This window comes from Onychostruthus taczanowskii, unplaced genomic scaffold (genome assembly GCF_017590055.1).
Source record: "Onychostruthus taczanowskii isolate IOZ18803 unplaced genomic scaffold, ASM1759005v1 scaffold34, whole genome shotgun sequence".
Taxonomy (NCBI): Eukaryota; Metazoa; Chordata; class Aves; order Passeriformes; family Passeridae; genus Onychostruthus; species Onychostruthus taczanowskii.
The window spans coordinates 2,493,491-2,514,050 of NW_024500794.1; the positions used below are offsets into that span (position 1 = coordinate 2,493,491).

Below are 20,560 nucleotides of genomic sequence, written 5' to 3' on the forward strand. Positions count from 1 at the left end.
ACAAGTGTAAAAACCACTTGCTAGTGCAAGACCATTCCTTAGATGTGTCCAAGTTGTAGCGCTAGTTTGTAGAGATTTGTAGCTCTCCATTAGCTATTTCTGCAGGCTATGTGGGGCTGGTTGAAGGGTTTGAGCTCCTCATCTTTCCTTTTTTTTGTGATGAACTCTCCTTTTTATGTCTCCTGCTTGCTTAAACTTCTTTCCTTCTTTTGACAAAAGCCATCAAGCCTTAACAGCACGAAAATCATGTATCAAACATGGCTTTGACTGATTTCTTCTCCTTTTTCTTCTCCTTTTTTTTTCTGTGACTGACTCTGTCTTATCTGTGCGTCTTTGAATTTATATTGCCTTTATATTGGAAGTGTGTGTGTCTATACATATACACATGCACACATATTTATACCTTTATGTGTATATATAGATACAAAAAGTTGTTCTGAGTACTAAGAATTATGTTTGACTAATAATTTCTAGTCTAAAAGAGCTCAAAGAAGGTTCGTAATTTATATTAAGATGACAGCTGACAGGCTTGGCATTTAAGTTGCTTCTATAAGCTATTTCCTCCTCGATTTCTTCTTTTTGAAAGTTTACAGACATTTGTCAAACCTGTTGGATAACCCAGTTTTTTCCAAAGCCTTTTCCTTAATGAATTTGTCAGAGTAGATTCTGATTTATTTCTTATTTTGAGGCTGTATGAGATATCTGATAACAGGGCACTGACTTTCATAGCTGTAATGTGCTTTTCAGTAATCTAAAATGTGTAATTATATCTGGTGGAATGAGACAGAGGGGAAGAAAATACAACCAAATAATGGATTGAATGATGTATGAAAGCTTCTTCTTCTGAAAATATTCATAAGACTTTTCCATGCTGTATTTCTGTGATTTATAGTTTCTAGGTAATTCTTAGAAAAAATGAGAAGGATTTTAGTACTAGCCAGCTCCACTGTTTGATAGCTTTGGTATTGTGCCTTAGGATAAGATCTTGAACAAGATGCCTGGTTTGCCTGTCAGCTTTCCACTGCAGATCAGACAGTATTAGGAAGGCATATATTTCAGGGCTGATTTTTGATACATTTCCTTAATTTCAGGATCTGCTTTTTATTTAGCATGATACAAAAATGTAGGTCTTGATTTACTTTTGCAGGGGGGAATGGTCTTGCCGCCTGTCCTTTCTAGCCTAATTCTGCTGAGAACCTTTCAGGCCATGTTCCAAGGCAGGGAAACCATTAATATAGAAAATAATTCCTCTGACTCCTTTGCTAAGAGTATTCAGTGATGTTTTATAGAATGACCTAACTTCTTAAATCAGTAGCTGTCAAGTAAAATTACTCAGCTGTGTAAAACCTGAAATGAGTTCCTAATTCTGCCTTTTTATCCCTCTCTGTTTCTGGTTAGATCTTTGTGGCATTTCGTAACTGTCAGTTTTTCTTGTATGGATACTTTAGGGTGTTGAATAGACTGATCCATACCTTTGTTCAAAAGTGGATGAAAAGTTACTGAAGTGATTTGTTTCTGCATCAAATCAAAGTAAAAGTAAATACATTTTTGGTTGAGTAATTACACCTGTGGTTATGTCCTTTAGTTTTTCCTCCTTAAGGTGGCTTAGTATTCAGAGGAGTCAAAGCAAAAATGGAAGCAGAGAGAGATCACAAACAGGCAATATGCTGACACCTTTTTGGAGGCTGAGCTGGCCCTTCTGCATGCTCTAATTGATGTCAGGTCTTATTTAGCCTTAGCTATAAGGGCATGTAGCCAAAAGTCCATGAAGACTCAGGATGGAAATTTACTCCCACAGACTTAGGCTGAAGTTTAAAATAAACATGTAGGAGATACATGCCGAGCTGCATCTATAAGCTTCTATGCACTATCTCGTGGGCTCTGGCAGCACTGGATTAAACAACAATGAAAAAGTTTGGAAGAAGGGGGCCACTGTCTGATTTGCAAGTTACATCCCTGTCATATCCTCCACCTTCAGAGAGGCATGAACATCACCATTATTTCTTGCAGGACTGTTCAGATGGGTCCTCATGTAAGAACCATCCATTCTGTTCCTGTCAAAATGGGAACCATTTAGTTTCTTAATTGAACTTAAGTAAAAAAAAAGTTACTGCATAAAAAGGTCAATTACCAGAGCCTTGAGCCCAATTTTGCAGTGATAGTCTCTGTGAATGTTTTGTACCAGCCTAGTAATGTGCTGAAGGGCTATCAATAGAGATGAATTTAGTAACTACTATTCATTCAGTCCCTGGCAGATCTTGTGTGTTGTCAACAAAGAAGCAATTAATGCCAATTATGAGGAGTTTTGTGATGTTGGTATCTCTGTAGTCCTTGCCTGAGGCCTGCCAAGCTCATTTCAAAAAGGGCACCAGTCATCATATAATGATTATCAGTTACTGCTGTTAGGATTTGCAACAGGCTGGGAATTTCCTTTGTTGTAGTTATGAGCAGTCTCTGGTTTTGAGTAGGTTTTGTTATTAGAAATAGCAGTTTAGTCTGCCTGTGGTAGGGCTTCATAAGAGCGGAGTAGGCAGCAGTGGCTAGATCCTTAGTGTGGGAGTTGCATGCAGTGAAAATAGGAAGCTCAGAGATTTCTCTCTAGGCCAGTGAGCCATCCAGTACATCTGGTTGCTTCTGTTCTCAAGTTGTTCCTCTGCCAGCTCTAGCTCCTGCTCTCATCTTCCCTGTGTTGGATAGCCATTAGGAAGGCAGCTTGTGTTGTTTGTCCCGAGGCAGGCATGTAGTTTGAACCATTATTGTGTATTGTCTTGTCTTGCTTTTTGTCATGGATATATCCTGATTCAGAAATTCATATTCACTCTGGAAGGTAGTGAACAGTCAAGAAAACAAGTGGCTCTCCAAAGACTCTGCTTTTTCTTTCATCAGGAGCTGTGCAGGACACTCCAGTGATTTGAACATCATTGTTCATTTTCATCTTCTGACAGACCTATGGCCAGTTTACGGCACAGTCCCTGCTTGGGACTGTGGGTTCAGATATCCACAGATCACCTGTGTCAAAGATGATAGCTCAGTCCTGCCTCTTAGATGTTAGGCAGATGTTTCCAACTTCATAGAGATTATCCTTGGAAGTACGTTTGTAAGCTTAAGGAGTTCACAGGGCATAAAATAAACAACAATCATCAGAGATTCCCAAATTATTTTAATGTGTGACCTTTTCCTTTACAGTAACTCCGCTTTAGAGGGGAAAACTAGGTCAGAAAATGTCTTTCTTTTTCTTCTGACAAAGAATGTCTTAGTGCATCACCTAAGAACCTCTACTCTTTCAGTGATCTAAGGTAGATAATGTAAACCAGCTGGCTTCAAACAAGACCCAAGAAAGTTCTTAAATACTAATTTTATTGGGAGGGTTGACTTCTGGCATTATGCTGCCATCACGGCTGACCCACTTGGCAGTTCCTACCTACATAACATGAATGTGTTTTGCTGGAGAGTAATGAGCATTACAGAGCAATTTGGTAAGTTTTGACAAGTAGGCATAGGAACAGAACTTTTTGTACAGATCTCAGTTCTCAAACTCAGTCATGAAGAGTGAGGGATTACAAAAGAAGATGCGCTGTCCAATATTTGCAGCACTATTAGAAAGTATTGATATCTTTCTGAGCACTGGAAGTTGAGTCTTCAACTGTTCTTACACCCCTGCATTTATCTGTGTGAAACTGCAACTGTATCTCTAGGCTTACACTCCCTTTACTTTGGCGGCAGCCAAAGCTCTGTTTTGAAATAGATGTAGTTGTAAACTGCAAGTAAAAACAGGCACACGTGGCCACTGGATGTCACCATTCCTTCATACAAATAAGGTCAGCTAGCACATATTTTGCATTTTCAAATATTGCTTGAGTATCATGTCTACTCAGTTGTCAGAGTAGGAAGGCTGCAAATTTTTGCTTTGTCTTTGAAAGTCCAAAGTCTTTGTATCCTTAATGTACAATGTCAGCCTTCAAGATAAGAGAAGGAAGGCGAGTCTCTCATGGTGCTTGATAAAGGGGTGTGGTGGTTGTGGCTTTAAGAAAAGTAAAATAACATTTTTTGAATCTAGGGCAAAAACTGTGGCTTTGAACTTTGTGTATTGTCTAAATCTAGATGCCTGCATCAGGGTGAAGGGCATATTTTACCTCATGCTGACATTCCAGTGTTCAAATAATGCGCTCTCAAAAAAGGCATAGTCCACATGAAATGCTGAAAGGCATTTTCTTGCTTTCCAACTCAAAGGTAAATCCCTTAGGTGCTTTTTGACAGAACTGTTGCATTGCTGCATCCTGTTGCATTGCTGCTCCATGCAGCACCTACCTCTGAAACATCATCAATGGGGTGCTGTCATATGCTAAATAAAAAATCCTCCTGGGTAAACTGATTGGTTTATTTACCTCATACAGCCCTAATACTGAAGCCTTGGGATAATTTGAATAACGAGAAGTACATTTTGGAATCACATTACTTCATTTTAGGCTTGTATCGCTTGTCTGTGTGCATTTAGCTTGAGTAGATATATGAAGCAAGTTTCTTCCAAGTGCAATTACACATTTATTTCTCCTAATGCAAAGTTAGCTTAAGAAACTCTTGTATTGTTCCTGTCCTCTCAGTTATGCTCATACAGCTGATCAGGTGGAGTCCATCAAAAACAAGCAAAAACCCATCCCAAACCACGCCAGAACGACTGTCGCTCTGTTACTGATTTGCCAGGAGATGAAAACTCAAATGAGCATGTTCACCACTTCTCCCAAATGCTGAGCAGTAAATACAGTCACCCTAGAAGAAAGAGCACCCAGAATAGTTCTTTAACCTTTTTACCCTATTTTTACCCTATTTACCCTATTACTTGATGTTCAGAGAAGTTTTCCTTAGATTCCACATAGGCCTTGACAGTTCAGAAATACTTCCAATGTCTTATTAGATGCCGACATATTTTCAGAATAAGAATTTTCCTTTTACTGTTAGTTTGGTGTTTGGCATATATGACCTCCCTGGCTTCTAACATCATGGTGGTAAATAGTGGAAATAGTTGGACTGTGATTGACTTAATATTGGTTGCTGCTTTATATTTGCATGTTGTAAATGTAGTGTGTCTGATAAATGAAAACAAAGGCTAACAAAAGTTTGTAGGAACCACTTTGGATCAGTTTGAGGTTTGTTGAGGTAGGGGATGATCGCAGAGAAGCAGTATTTTAACTATCACCACAAGGAACAATCTAGAAAAGTGATTATTGCTTTATTTTAATTCAATAGCTATTTCTTTATATTGGCCTCAAGCACAACTGGAGGATGCTTTAAGCAGATTACTTATGTGGACTGAAAGAGACAAGAATTTTAAAATGGAGTTTGACACCTCCAGCCTTTCCTTTGTCAATAAGGCAATGTTTTCCATTTTACTCAGTCCTCAGCCACATTGTGTGTAATGCTCATGTACTTTCATCCTGTTTTGTCTCCAATTTCTGGCACAAGGAAAAGAATGAAGTTGCTAAAATGTTTTGGCTCTTGTGTCCTAGTCTTTCTCATGCCTCTTATTATGGTACAGGTTGCGTAAGTATTTACTTGCATTAAGTATTTCCCACCAAAGTGAAGCAGTGCCTGAATTGGTGGTTCTTGAGAGGTGCAGAGCAATTTGATGACAAAGCAGTGATTATTTTGCTGTAGCTCGTTTTGGAGCAGTGTTTGTCAACTGAGGATTCATCTGCCAAGTGACAAAAAGCAGCTTCTAGCACTTGATGCTGGTACATGAGCCACATTGCTGAAGTCAAAATCCTAATGAAATACTTTGATTCTGTGTTTCAGGATCTGGCGTTCTGCCCTTCCCTTTTTTTATTTTGAACTGTACATGGGGTCATAACCTTAGCAGAAAGCACAGGAGAATACAAATACACATGAACATTTGACCTGCAACAGAAAGCTAGTAAGCCCGAGGTCTTTAAGGAGAAGTGAGTTATTTAATGACCTCTTGTGTTTGCTTTCCGTATTTCATATGCTGCAGCTTCCTCTGGTATTTTCTGTTCTCTGTAGGTGATTTCAGACATGCTTGTGACAGTCAGGTTACTTCTTTCGGTCTCAGACTTGCAGTTTTGAAACAGCAGTATGGAAACAAGTCACTTGTGGAATATGTGGTGAGGTGCCCTGTAATGGAAAGATAAGCCTTGATCGTCCCAGTTGATCCTCGAGCAGTTGCCCTCATTTGGCAAGCTCTTTGAGCTAACCCTGTTTCCTATTGCAATACATCTGGGTCACTGGAAAAATATGTGTTTAGGAGGAACGCATGAGGTAGGCAAACCAGGTTACATCATGCTCAGAGCTTGTCAGGCCATGACTGCTTCCTAGCTTGTCCTGAATCTTGTTCAGTGGAAGCCAGGTAACTTGGATATGATTTTCATTCAGTTCATGCTCACTGAGAAGGCTCAGGGCTCGTGAAAACTCTTTCCTGTATGTTTATTAGATCAGTGCCAGATGCCATCAGGAAAATGTCACTCAAAACACTTGAATAGTCTTTAATTCATTATAGCAGTCATTAAGAGAACCTCTGGAATCAGTTGTGTGTGGTGGGAGTGGAATATGCCGTTATTTACGTGGCCAATGGCATAAGCCTTGCCTTCATAGGTGCATATTGGAGTTCTGGGTCCCTCAAGTGGTACACCAAAACTTGATAGTTGATGGGGGAGGGGGGGAAAGGTGTTCATGTGCCTTTGCGTTCTGTGTGATACACATTTACACAGGAGCAGACCACACAAAACCCACACTGTTTGTTCAGGTACTGCCGATGGCATCAAAACTCATGCCACTCAGAAGTGAAGCCTCCATCTCTAAAGATGCAAATGCCTCAAGGGTTTTTGTGCTTGTGTTATGCTATTGAATTGGTCCCATTTTTAACAGCATGTAAAATTAGAAATAAAAATGGAGGCACTAAAAGCAAAGCAAAGATTGTATGAACTAGAGAGTAGTTCTGCAATTCTCAAAACTCACTGCTGTGAAAGAGCGTAGACAGGGTTTACTGATCATATGTTTTACTGTTTTACATGCGTCCTTTTGTTAGTATTATGAGAGGATTATAAAATCACTGTAATTTAATTTTTACTCTTTTTTTTCCTCTAATCTCTCATGTAAATCTTTTTGGTACGTGAAACATGAATCCTTGGATCAAAGTCACCAACCTCAGTAACAGTACTCGGTGAAGTGATTTGTCACCAGTAAGACTTTCCCATCCTCTGAGAGGCAGACATTTAGCATATTCATCAGGTTGTATCTACACTGAAGCAAACAGCATTCATATTCATGTGTCTGTTTTCTCTCATGGTTTACAGATTGCCTTACCAACATAAACTAACTTTGAATTTTTTAGGACATTTATTTTTGGTATTTTATAACTAAATCTTGAAAGCTCTGACCTAAGAAGAGGTAGTGGATGAATTTTATTGGTTTGAAGTGAGAGTCAGGGAAAGAAGAACTTTCCCTGCTGCAGGAAAAGTGCTAAAATACAAGTGGGTTTGGTTTTTTTCCCCTTGCATATATTTGCACGTCTGTGGAGTTCCAGAGCCGTCTGGTATTTCCTCTGCACTGCTGCTAGTTATCCCTTCTCATCCATTTCAAAAATTTTCTTCTCCCCAGACTGGTCCCCAGAAGCCCTCACTTTGTTCCCAGTTCCTGGGATGGCCGTGGGAGAAGCACCAGCATAGGCAGGGTCTTGGAGGCTGCTCTTTGCCTGTGTTTGAGAAGTAGGATAAGACCAGATAGATACAAGTTGGTGGACCATTGTCAATTGCTTGATGCTGTCATTTAAGCAATGATATTAAGAAAAGAGTTTTTTTGGTTTTTTTTTGCAGGGAAGAATGACTTAGGCAGGGCCATGCAAGGTGACTTGGTCTATAATGGTGAGCAGAGATCTTGAATTCTGAGCCTTTAAAAACACACAAAGCCAGCAGTTCTCTGCATATGTATTCAAGGTGTGTATTTCTCTGTGTGTTACCGTGTGCCAGACTGCTGCTGCTCTTTGCTGTGGCAGGATAGCGGAGCACTGTGAGAGAAACACACCTCACTCTGTGCTTTAAGTCATGGGACAAGTCACAGTAGAGCAGTAGTATTAAATTGCTGTAGCTAGATGAGGTTTGGGTTTAGGTGTTAAGATATAGATAGCCAGTGGATCTTCTGACAAGGGCCTCCAGTCAAAGACTTGGGAGCCCTGTGCTGTTTCCATCCATGTAAATTCTCTGTGTATTGTCTTTCTCGATAGAAAGTTCTAGGTGCTAAAATAGATGGCACAGGAAAGGTTGCTTCTAGTTAATTCACTAGCTTTCAAAATAATTTTTTATGCCGAATTAGTTGATTTTACCCACTCCCCAACATTAAATGTATTCACAATCCTGGCAGGATTTGCATTGAAGACTGCATTAAAATATCAGAAATCTCTTTAAGACCTGTTTTACTGCTGAAAATTCTCAGTTTTGCACTTTGGCACTATATGATTATAGTACTTTGTCATTTAAGTCCTCTTTGTTCCTTCTTTCCTTTGCTAATGCATAATAAGGTACTTTATAATGTAACAAAGTACCTTATTATAAAGCTGCTTTTGTTGTTTCTCTGTGCTACATTCACATGAACTTCTAACTTAATCCTAGAAAAATTTTACTTGAGACTTTGGTTTTGGCTTGTCCTCTTTTGTCATGACTAAGTTCATATGTTTAAGTTGGAGATACCTGGGACATAGAAATACCTGTAAACAGAATGGTCACAAATGTTAACACAGGCTTACTATATACAAATGGTTAATATGTATTAATCTCTTAAGAGCTGGGAATTCAGTAAGATCAAAGTAACATTTCTAAAAGATGAAGGTTGTTTGAACTTTTTTTGATGTGTTGTTGTTGGGGGCTGAGTTTTGAGCTTTTAAATTTGCACTTCTTGGGTTTTGGCAGGTAAGGGACTAATGAGTTAATAGGCTGTTTTAACTAATTATGCAGATGTTACCTTGAAATACTCTCCTAATGAAAATATTGACTGGGCAGAGCAATTATATCCTTGTCTGCATTTATAATCAGAAAATATCTTGCATAGGAGACCAGAGCAATTAACATGACCTTAAACATGAGTTTGACAAAAGTATTAATGCATGAGTGCAAAACCTAAATAGTTCCATGACTTTAGTTCACTCACTAAAGATGGGACTTAAAATGTCCACAGCTTTCTCATCTTTTAGGTTTCTCTGTGCACTTTGATTGTATTTCATGCCTCAAATCTAGTGCTGATTTGTTTTTCTTCTTTGTTCTCTTTCAGAAAGATGAGGTGTACCTCAACTTGGTGCTGGACTATGTTCCTGAAACAGTATACAGAGTTGCCAGACATTATAGTCGGGCCAAACAGACACTCCCTATGATTTATGTCAAGGTAGGTAACTGACAGATATGGTTAGGTGAAGAAAGATAACCGAAATACACCATGGATACTCTTTTCTGACAAGATAATAAATTTTCAGAAATTTTTAGAAGCAAATAGATCTTGAGGAAAGGGAAAAAAAATAGAATTACTTGTTGTTATTGTGAAGGAAGAATAGAGGGTTGAGACTTAAACAAACACTCCCAATTTCTGACCTTACAGAAATCTTGGAATGGGTCAGGGAGATTGAGTGTGGGGGGAGTGTTTTGTTTTTGAAGCAGCTTAGATGGAGACTGAGACCAGCCAGATTAGCAGCTTTCAGTTTCCTGAGGTGGTGAAGACATAATAGAACAAAGGTCAGGAACTGAAAGAGGATGTCAGGAGAATGTTCTCTAATCTGTTATCTTCCCCTTTTCCTGGCATATGAGTAAGAGTTCATGTGCTTTTGTTGTGGTCATGAAAGGCACATTTTTGTTTCCACTTGAAGCTCATTGGCTTGTATCTTCAAAAGCTACATGGGATAAGGTGCTTTTATGCACATTGTAGTTTCAAAACCTTACTCAAGTTGTCTACATTTTTTACACAGGAGTTAAAGTAAATAAAATTTCTCATTTGCTGTCAGACACGGGACCCATCTGGGGCCTCATAGTTCTGTTTCATATATTGTGGTGACCACAATCCACGCACTAGTGGATGATGATATTTTCACATGGCATTAACTTGTTAACATGGCACACAGGTAATATTTAATGGAAATTACCAACAAAATTTCCTGGTGCATATTGATTTCTCCAGACTCCTCTTTAAAAGTATAACGCTTAATGTAAGGGTTGGCTTAAGAAAAAACTTCAGTTTGGTTGAAAGAAGATGAACGTTTCAAAGGTGGAAGCTACAAATAGTAATTATTTCAATAATGAAGTTTTGTGCCATAACTATGTGCATAAATTGTAAATGGCATGTCTCTGCAATAGGAATCACGTTTGCCTGATTTTTAAGAAAGCACAGAAATTTATTTATTTTCCAGCAGACTTCAAGGTCGCTCTCTTGGTCTGTTGGTGGAGCATCATGTCTTCAGGTTATATGCTCCCCAAAATCTGTAGGCTTGGCTTCTGATAACTTGTTTATATATCTTGTGTCAGTATTCTTGCCCTAATTTTTCTCTGTTGTGGGAACTTGACAAAATTGTTCTTCCTTACACTTTGAGAGAAAAATCGGCTTCAACTCTTTCATCTTGCAGGATGCCTGGGACTTCCTGTTCCAGGTAGTCTGGATAGCTATTCTTATTTTTCTGGCAAGGCTTTTATATAATCCTGTATTTAAAAAGATCGTGTTACCTTAATGTCATTAAAGATTTTGCAGTTTTCCAGACATCTTTGCTACACAAAGGTCAGATCATACCTATTTGTTCACTTCTGATGGATAACTAGGCAGGCAGAGAGCTGCTTTTCCCTGAGTAACAAAGGAATGTAAAGCTGCACAGAAGCTGTTCTATTAATCTTCTGGTTAATTTTTATTTGTAATTTCTAACCTGGTGTGAGGAGTCCTTGGAAATTTTGGGTTTGCTGTGTGGAAATGAAAGGCATACTTTATAAATCCCACATGTGTTGACTTGACCTCTCAAGTTAGAGCAGTCTTTTGCATTATTTTGCAATACACTTGCACAATACATACTAGAACAGGCAATTCGGAAAAAATGTTTGTTTGCTTTTCTTTGTGCAGAGTTGTGGTTTTCAGAATCAAGTATGAAAACCAGAGGCCTAGAGCCAAAATTCAAGCAATTCTCTTCCCTCTCCTACTTTCCTGCCAAACAAACAACAGAAAAAAAGGGGGAGAGAAAGTGTGACGACAAAGATAATGGTGAAAGAGAGGCAAACATGACTTGATATCAATATCAAGTAATTGCACCTGGTTATATACATCATTAAAGGTGAACTGTGGAAAATGTGCTTATAAAAGAAAAGTGTGGAGTTGCATCTCTGGTATAGTGTCCTGCCTGTAGCTTGATTTTAAGTGGAAACTTGTGGGGACACAACAAACATGAAAAATAACCTGGCAGCCCTTTGTCAACCTTAAAAACAGGGCTTTCCATGCCTTTGTGACTGTATATGCTATACATCCTTAATTGTATCCAGCAGCTTTTTATTATCCATAGCAAAAGTTGTGTAGCTCCAGAAGCTGGACATCCTCCCCTTGCCCTGTAAGCTTCCCCTGTGAAGCTCTTGGCTTCGTAATATCTCCCCTTGCTGAGGGGTTAGCCAGCCCTGGACAGTGGGCAGAGAAAACTCTCCCTCAGCATACTTGTTTGCTGTGCCTTGCATAAACTTATTTTGAACAGTTGGTTTTATTTGCCTTCTGGTTTTGTCCAGAGATTTGAAATTAAAATTACTCTGTCCCCTCAGCAAGAAACACTGGGAGATTTACTTCAGTGCCAGGCTGAGACACTACCCTTGTCTTTGGGTAAAATTTAATATAGCTTCCCTAAGTAAAGGGTTTTCTTTTGGATTTTGTGGGGTATTTTTTTTTTAGTTGTTTGGGTTTTTGGGTTTTTTTTAAGAACCTGGAATACTTCACTGCTGTGAAGATGCTGATTTGTAGAGCAGACTGAAACACCTTTATTTTGTGTATGCTTTTTATGATTGCCATTATTTACACATGTTGGAAAACTGGCACAATTATTTCTTTGAAATTATGCTAAGTATACTATCTCAAAGGACACATAAAAAGATTTGAACCACATGTGTGTGTATGCAGCAAAGCGTGTGTGGGGAAGATATGCAAATACCTTGCCCACCTTCATAGCCCTAATAGGCATTCAGTATGGTCTTTTTCTCAGTGATTTTGTTTTTCTTCTAATAAGGGTTTGTGCTAAACTAATTGTTTACCCTGATTTGACTGGTATTTCTGTGTTCCAGTTGTACATGTATCAGCTGTTCCGGAGTTTAGCCTATATCCATTCCTTTGGGATCTGCCACCGGGATATAAAACCACAGAACCTCTTGCTGGACCCTGATACAGCTGTTCTAAAACTCTGTGACTTTGGAAGGTAAGCACATTTGTGGCCTGAAACCTAGTGAAAAGATCTTCCTTCAAAGTGAACCTTAATGCAACTTTGCCAAGAAATTCTCTGTGTCCCTTAGAAAGTCTTTATGTGTAGCTTAAAATAGGAATTACTGATATTTTATTTTCCCCTCAAAGTGAGTTCAAAGGAGTGGCAGGGAAGAGCTGGAAAAGGGTATTAAGAGGGGGAGAGAATTAAACTTCATGCCTCTTATTTTTGCAGGTATTAGAAAAATAAAATAGATACACCATGACATAGGGAAAATACTGCAGCTTGGAAAGCCAGAACCAGTTACTGCAGTGAAGTGTGTTTGGGCAAGAGAGGACAGGCGTGGTGGCATTGTAACTTAAAAAGGCTGATGTTACACTAGTCAGTCTACTTGCATTTACAACAATTCACTTAATGCTGCAAATACCACAGAGGCTCAAAATCAGAAGCAGCACTTCCAGTTGAAGCTCTTGGATAGTGGACATCTATGTTCTAGTTTCCAAAGGCACATTTATTTCCAATATCCACACAGAATCACCTTTAGAGTCCAGCCCCCATCTTAGTAGTGATGCAGAAATTCTGGCAATTGGCAGTGACACAGGGCATAGATTTCTCTCTGAGAAAGTTCAGTCTTTATATTGTGCTGTAACTTTGCAGACTAAAATAGTTGGGGTATATGTGTCAGAGGTCACAGAAGCTGCTGTTGCTAAATTTGCTTGCCCATAGTGAGTGGGAATGTCAGATGAGGGTTACTCAAGCAGTGCATCGTTGTGGCTGGTGCCTCCGGATCTCCTCCTCAGCTCTACCTCACCAGCGTTGGAGAAAGTAGGAATCATGCTGAAGCTCAAAACTGTCAATGTGTAAAGGGAATACCTACTATTTTTTTTATCAGTGGGAATTTGTTAACTGTAGTTTCTATGCAGAAAACTGAGACTTTTTAAAATGGGTGGTGGAAGTTCTTCCAGAGGAGTGTCTGGAGAGCTGAACACTGGATGTGGCTGGCTTGCTACTCTGCAGTGTTTGGTGCTACTTAGGTGAATGTCTTATTTCCAAAAGAGAAATTTTGTCTTCCAGCTCCTTTTTGCCTAGCTCTTGTTAATTAAGAAAGAAGTGTAATATACCCACAGACTAATGTTCCCAAAGTAATGTGGTCTTGTGGTCCATTCTTTTCTTGGATTCTTTCAAAGAGAAGTATTGAGGCAATACTGTAGGTTAGATCCTTTGTGGCTGATCGATTACAGTATAAGAGAAACCTTCATGTTAATTGTGGACCATTAACATGTGAATACAATGGCAAAGGCTTTTTTTTTTTGGTCACCTCATACCATGCTCCCTTAAGTAGCAAAGAGCAGAATATTGTAATGGAAATTAAAAACCAACCAAACAAAAAAACAAACCAACAAACAAAAACCCCAAACAGACAGAAATACCCCACTCAGTCCTTGTGAGTATCCAGAGCTTTTAAACCTCAAAGGGTGACTACATTTGACCAAACTGTTTTCTGTCCTCTTTTCCACTGTAAACAAGCCTTTGTATCTGTCAAAAGACAGCTGGCCACCAAAAATTTGACCCTGTTTTTCACCTAGATTGTACTCAGAATTTCCTTTGCTGTCCCCAGTAGAAGGTAATGCTTGATGGATTGAACTGATTTCACAATGAATCAAGGAGTCAGTTTGCATCAGCTTAGAAGAACACTGTACTTCAACATTTGGGAATGGGGAGTAGGTGAAGAGTGCCAAAGCTTAGTGTTGGTGTGCACAGCAATGTTGTAGAAGTGCTCATTACTGAAATACTGTTGTTTCCTTTCCAGTGCAAAACAGCTGGTTCGTGGAGAACCCAATGTGTCGTACATCTGCTCTCGGTACTACAGGGCACCAGAGTTGATCTTTGGAGCCACTGATTATACCTCCAGTATAGGTATGTGTGTGCATTTGGTTGAAATCTGTACCAGCTGCCTCAGTTTTTATCCTGTACTGAGGTGTAAAGGTTTCCAGAGATCTCATATATAAACCCCAGGGGCTGGATTTGGTTGTAAATTATTAGGTACCACTTTTTAAAGAAATACAAATGTTTTGTAGATGTCTGCTGTGCTTTCTACAACTTTTGAGATTTCAGCATTAATTATACCAGGAAAGGGGCTTTTTCAATGTAGGGGGGGGAAGTCTAATTACAAGTGAAAAAAAAATCCATGTAATGTTACCATTTAGTTTAAAAGTAGGTGTGAGACCTCAAGCCAGAAAAGCATTTTTAGTAACTTGAAATAACTGTGAAGAATGTCTGCAGAAAACCAGCTGCTGCTTCTGATGTGCTGTGGTTTAGACATAAATCTGTGATTTATTTACTTGGCTTTTAGTAAAGAGTTTATAGGGGGACGTAAGTGTGGCCTAATGATTGATTTTAAATTCTCTTTACAACTTTAATATATTGTGTACAGCAGTCCTTCTAATTCAGTTAATTCTGCTAGCTTTTACTGTCCTTCAGTCATTAATTTTGAACACAACTCTTTCTATATACCTGACACATAGCTGTGTCATGGAAATACTAGGGAAGCTGGAGGTTTGATGGAGTTCAGGGAACAGCCAAGTTTTCTTGCAGTAGAGAACCAAAAATGAACAGCAAAATGAAAAATCTTGGAAATGAACAACAGTGTGTTGGCTGGTTGTTGGTAACTACTTCAGTTTTTCAGTCAAGATACTGCCTGGGCTCCTTCTGAGTTCTAGTGCAAAAGAGAGCAGATTTGGCTCTCAGCACAATACTGGGGAACCTTTTACCTTGCTTATGGACTTGAGTCATTTAGGCAAGGTTTAAAGGATTCAAAAGGATTTTGAGATCATGATCAACTCTTGGCAGACTATGTTTATAACCAGTATATCTAAACTCACTATGTTTGAACTAGTGTGAAATTCAGTGGCTGGCTGACTTGTTTTAACTCTGCAGTTCTTAAAAAGGAACAAAAAACCCCACCTCATTGTGTTCCTGAAGACTTCCCTGCTCTCACAATTTTTTTTCCCATTAGTTACTGTTGAGTGTGTATTGTAGCAACTCTTGCATATCTTCCTGGTAGGAAAAATAGGCATAACCAAGAGTAGTCTGGGGAAAGTACGGCACAGTCAAGATACAAGGGCAGAACTTACTGTTGGCTGCTGCCAGAAGTGGCAGCCCCACCCCTGCTCTTGCCCCTGGGTACCCTGGCTCTCGCAGTTTACTATTTCATTTGCTGGTTCAGCATCATCTGACAAGAGATTTTGGCAGGTGGACTTCCTGCTGTGTGTGTGAGTGCAATCAGCAGTATTGTGCAGTCCAGTAAGCAGCAAAGCCCAGGTGAAAGCAAAGTGTTGTGAGTGTATAAATGAGGGGAAGGTAGCTGATCCCATTTGACATCTTTTTGCCAGCTGAGAGCTAATAGATGGGTTCAGCTGCATTATCAGAGTGCACTGGGACCTCTTGTTGCAGAGGATAGCTGCATAAAACACGTATTTTATTTGTCAGTAGGAGAGACTGATATGTAGATAAGCCTATGAAGTGTCTTTTGCTCCAACTGCAGACCCTTTTTCAAGTTGTGCTTTCCATTTTTTGTTGTTTTACCTGTTGGTCTCTAAAACGGTTCTAATAAAAATTCCATTCTGAAGTGCAATTTTTCACTTGCCTCCAAAAATATCTTGAATTTCAGTCACTGTTCTGACTTTATTGTGCCAAAAAACCCCACCTGTCCCTCCAAGTGCTTTCTTTGAAATTTGCACTGAATTGCTTGAAAATTAAGTTCATATTCCTTCGTTTCTTCCTGTCCTATCCACCTTCCCCTTCTTTCTTAGCAGTCTTTGGATTCGGGAGATGAGCAGGAATAAATTGCTTTTACAAGCTCTACAGTTTCCCACTGTTCTGCAATCTGCTAGAAGTTGTAAGGGTTAATTTTGTGGTGCTGCTGTTTGTACATATTCCTTAGTTCTTGCTGGTAGGTAGCAATGGTGTGTAGTGAAAACCCTTCCTTATTTCATGTGGGATTGTTCATCCAAACTCATCCAGCTTGTTGGAAAACCAATCAACAAGCATAGAGGGATTTATTGAAAGAAGGAAAAGAGCATGTAATTCTTAGTGCTTTATCCATAGCTCAGAGTATAGGGAACTGTGAAATGCTTCAGTATTGTAATACTGCCTTTTCAACTTACATGTTGGCATGCTTGGTTTTTATAGTTCTTGTTTTCCTTGTGAGTTGGCGTAAAAACCTTTTGCCACTGTAGTCTTTATCACTCTGTAAGAATCACTTGTGTGTGTGTGGTGACAAAAAGTGAGCTTTATATGTAAGGCAAGGATCTTTATTCCCCCAGTTAAATATCCTCTAATAAAACTATGGTAAAAGTAAAATCAGTGAAGAATACAAAGCCAAAGCTAAAGTGTTCTAAGTAGAAATTTTCCTACATTATCTGCAAGGTTTCCAGCTGTTTGTGTGAAGGGTTTTTTTGTTTGTTAATGTTACTGCAGGGCTTATGATTATAATGCACTACAATAGGATAATGACTGGAAGTATTTCTGAGCAAGAAGTCCTTTTTAAGACTAGGCAGTGACACTGGTGGCCCAATACTTTACAGCACAGCCAGCTGCATTATGACCGTGTCAGGTGTTAGTCATCTTGTTTAGCATTGTAACCAGGAGCTGCATTAGGATGTCTGTCTTCATCCAGATTGCCTTTAAACACATGAGTTTGTCCTCGTGACATTACTTGCTCTTCAGTGTACCAGTTGGTTCCAGGATGTATCTCTTCTTCCTGGATGACACAACAAACTGTAAAATGGCATTTAACTTCTAGGATCTTGATTATTTCATTGAAGTGCATGACTTCACTTCTAACCCAAGAGGTCCCTTTAAAAAGTAACTGAGCCAGGGATGTGATGTTTGTTACACTTCTGTAAAGTACCACATTAGTTCTGCATTTAAATATATACCATAGTGAGAGTAGCATCAAATCACATTTACTGCAGTTAGTGCCTCCGGCAAACCTGGGACTCTATTTTTAAAATAACGACCTGGGAAATGACCTATTAGAGTTCTTAAATAGTCACTGTTGACAAATAGCTACAAATCCCTGCCCATAATAGTTCTGTTATGTGCCTGCCTTAGAACTTTAAAGGATTTTCAATGGTCAAGCACAAATATTCATGTCAATTGGGTGCCTTCATAGCTTGTACAGATTGGGCCTTAGTGCTCCTTTGGCTGTGAATTCTGCAAGTGTGTGTGTTTGTGTGTGTCCCTAAAGCTTGCTGGGAATGGACAGTTTACGTCCTGCAGCTAATTTGCAGGAGTCTGTTATTGTTGTTGGTTGGTTGGGGGTTTTTTTTGGATGGGGGGTGGGAGAGGGAAGTGGGGGGCTGGTTTGTTGGTTATTTCCCAAACCAAGCCCTTCAGCTATGCCATGACAGCATTTTGGCTGAGGCTTCTTCCTTGCCAGTCTGTGTGTTATAGCATCCCAGATATGTTGATGGCATGGCTCTGGCTGTGCTGGTCATATAGGTGATGCTGCTGCTGAAAAACCCTGAGATGGCTGCCCACGTTCCCCTATATTGTCCTGGGACAGGCACTGCAGTAGGGGTGAGTGCAGATGTTTCTGTTGCCTCGAGCTCCTTTTGTATGGATAGAAGCTGTGCAGCTGAGCTTTCCCTCAATCTCATGTGTTTTTTCCCTAGGTGAGGTGCAGGGCAGGGGAGGGCTCACCAGATCCTGGTGGTGTTTCTGCACGAGGGGCTGCTGGTCTCAGTGCTTTTGTTCCACTACTGCGCTGGCAGGAGTTGGGAGCGTTCCAGAGGGAACATTTATAGCCACTGGCAGGAAAAGATTGATCTGCATGACCACTGCTGGCTTCTCTTGGGGTGTCTGAAAATAAGTATCATGTTCATTCACTTTCCTAGCAAGCGTGAGTGTTTTACTCAGCAGTCTGGAGCAGAAGCTATTCTGCAGGTATGTGTAGTTGGCCTGTCTCAGAGTTTCTTGGGGAAGAACCACCACAAGGTGTGTCCATGAACAGTTGCCAAACAGTCAGAAGGATTTGCTTCTTTCTCAAATGGCAACTTCCAGTGCTGAAAGTAAGCAGATGTGTTAATTTACTGAACGACTCTACCACCTGTCATTGTAGTTTCATCTCTTCATTGCAAAAGAATAGAGATATCTGTGTTTAGCTTTTGTTCCAAGTACTGGAACAAGCATGTTTTTTCAAGCATTTTCATGTTTCAGCCTTACTCTTTCTCCTCATTCCATGGATCTGTGGTGGTTTGATGTGCGAAACTTCTACCAACAGCACACCTGCCTGTAATCCTGAATTTTGCTCTTGTTCTCACATCCCAAATATTGTTTCAAACAAGCATCAGTGAAAAGCACTTTGGGTCTGGCATTTGGCAGCTAGAAGCTGTTGATTTTATGACTTCCCAGGGCTGCTTTTCTGACTCTTGGTTTGTTTCCACAGTTTCCAGAGCAGCAACTTTGAGTCACCTCCAAGATGGAGGAAGTCAATCAAGATGAAGGAATAGTGAGGCAGAGATGAGTAGATGAGTGTAATAAAAAAGTAGGAAGGTAAATACGCCCCATAAAGCATGAGATAAATGGAAATTCTTAATTTGTACTAAGTGGATGAGAGAAACCTTCTTTTTTCCCCCCTTCCCTTCCTCCTCCTTGGCCTCCAAATAACGACTTAGAAGACCTAGAGTGTAATTCAATGAATGGTGCTTGTGCTGTGAAGAAGACAGCCAGCTTTTCAACTTGGGAAGGCAGAGTTTGAGATCAGAAAAAGTGAAATTTATGGACAGGGTGTTAATTTCCAACTCAAAATGGCTATTGCATGCTTACAGAATTAAAGCTAAGGAGTGTATTTTGCACTGGTCCTCCCAAATGCCTCTTCCTGATTTAAAGACAAATACTTGTTTTCTTGCCTTCTAATGCTAGAATGCATTCAAAAGCAAGGGCATTATGAAGATTATATTATTAGACAATATCCATCTAACAGCTCTAAAGATCAATAAAGTAGTAGAGACTTAATTTAAGAAAAGTTTTGTAGTACAAGAGGCTATATGAATTTTTATGTGTTTAAATTAATGGAGGTAGGTTAGGTGGTAATGGTATTTATCTAAATGTTCTTTAGTCTAGGAAAGATATGGCATTAGCTACCATTGTAATGTGTGAAAACTGTCTGAAATAAGCTTATTTGAAGGTTGCTATTGCCTGGTAGTTGTATTTATGCTCTGTATAGTTTAGACTACATTTCACTGAAGGTATGAAGAAAGTACTCTTGCCTGCTTTCCTAAAATGAATAGTTTTCAGTATTTTCTCCTAAAATTTCACATTGTCCCAACTAGTTTGGCGTCAGGACCATTTGTTGACGTGTTTTCTTCTAAGATTCTCTCTTAGCTTGTTTATTAGCTATTTTAAAGCATGTGAATGAGAGTCCCAGTTTGCTTTAATTAACTTGCACATACTGAAAAGAAATAGTTCAGAAAATACTTCTTCTCCTGTGGGAGCAGGTAGTTACACCACATATTAATCTGTAGCAGTTAGCTCTGACTGTACTAAGACAGAAAAGTCTCTGGGAAGGAACTACCGTAAGCTGATCACTTCCTTTAAGTAACACGTCTTTAAATACACAAATTAGTACTTGTTTACTTCAGGCTTGAGGAAGAATTTTACCATCCTGATGTGGTAGATAAATTTTTTAATGCAAAATATAAAGGGTGTGGGGGGAAAAAAGGCAAACTATCCTGGAACCAAATTTTAGTCAATGGCATAAATTCCATCAAGTTTCAGCAGAGATGAAATTTCTTAGCTTGTTCCTTATCGTGCATCGCTTATCAAGAGTTATATAAATACCTGTGTATGTTGTGTTTTGTTTCTGTCACTCCTTGGAGCTGCTCAAGTTAGCCTCCACTCTCTGGATTTTGTTGAGAATGCTTCAAGGATTTGTTCACTTCCTTGTCCAGGGAACATTGCCCAAGTCCTAATTTGGAAGTTGGTGAAATTACATGCCTAGAAAAAAGATGGAGATTTTGAAATGCCTGTGTTTTACTTCACTGTGTATTTCAAGTGTTAGCAGGTAAAGTAAAGGAAAAGTAAATAGACTTTTAACAAGACTTAAAATTGCCTAGTTTGGAAGATTTCAGTGCATAAGGA

General features: G+C 39.4%; 1 protein-coding gene across 1 annotated transcript in view; it reads left to right on the top strand.

The window, feature by feature from the left end:
- The window catches only part of GSK3B (glycogen synthase kinase 3 beta), a 149,294-nt gene that overhangs the window by 83,084 nt on the left and 45,650 nt on the right, over positions 1–20,560 (top strand). The window contains exons 4-6 of the mRNA XM_041411048.1: positions 9,271–9,381; positions 12,282–12,412; positions 14,226–14,332. Of these exons, the coding sequence (XP_041266982.1) occupies positions 9,271–9,381; positions 12,282–12,412; positions 14,226–14,332 (349 nt within the window). The remainder of the gene's footprint in view (positions 1–9,270; positions 9,382–12,281; positions 12,413–14,225; positions 14,333–20,560) is intronic.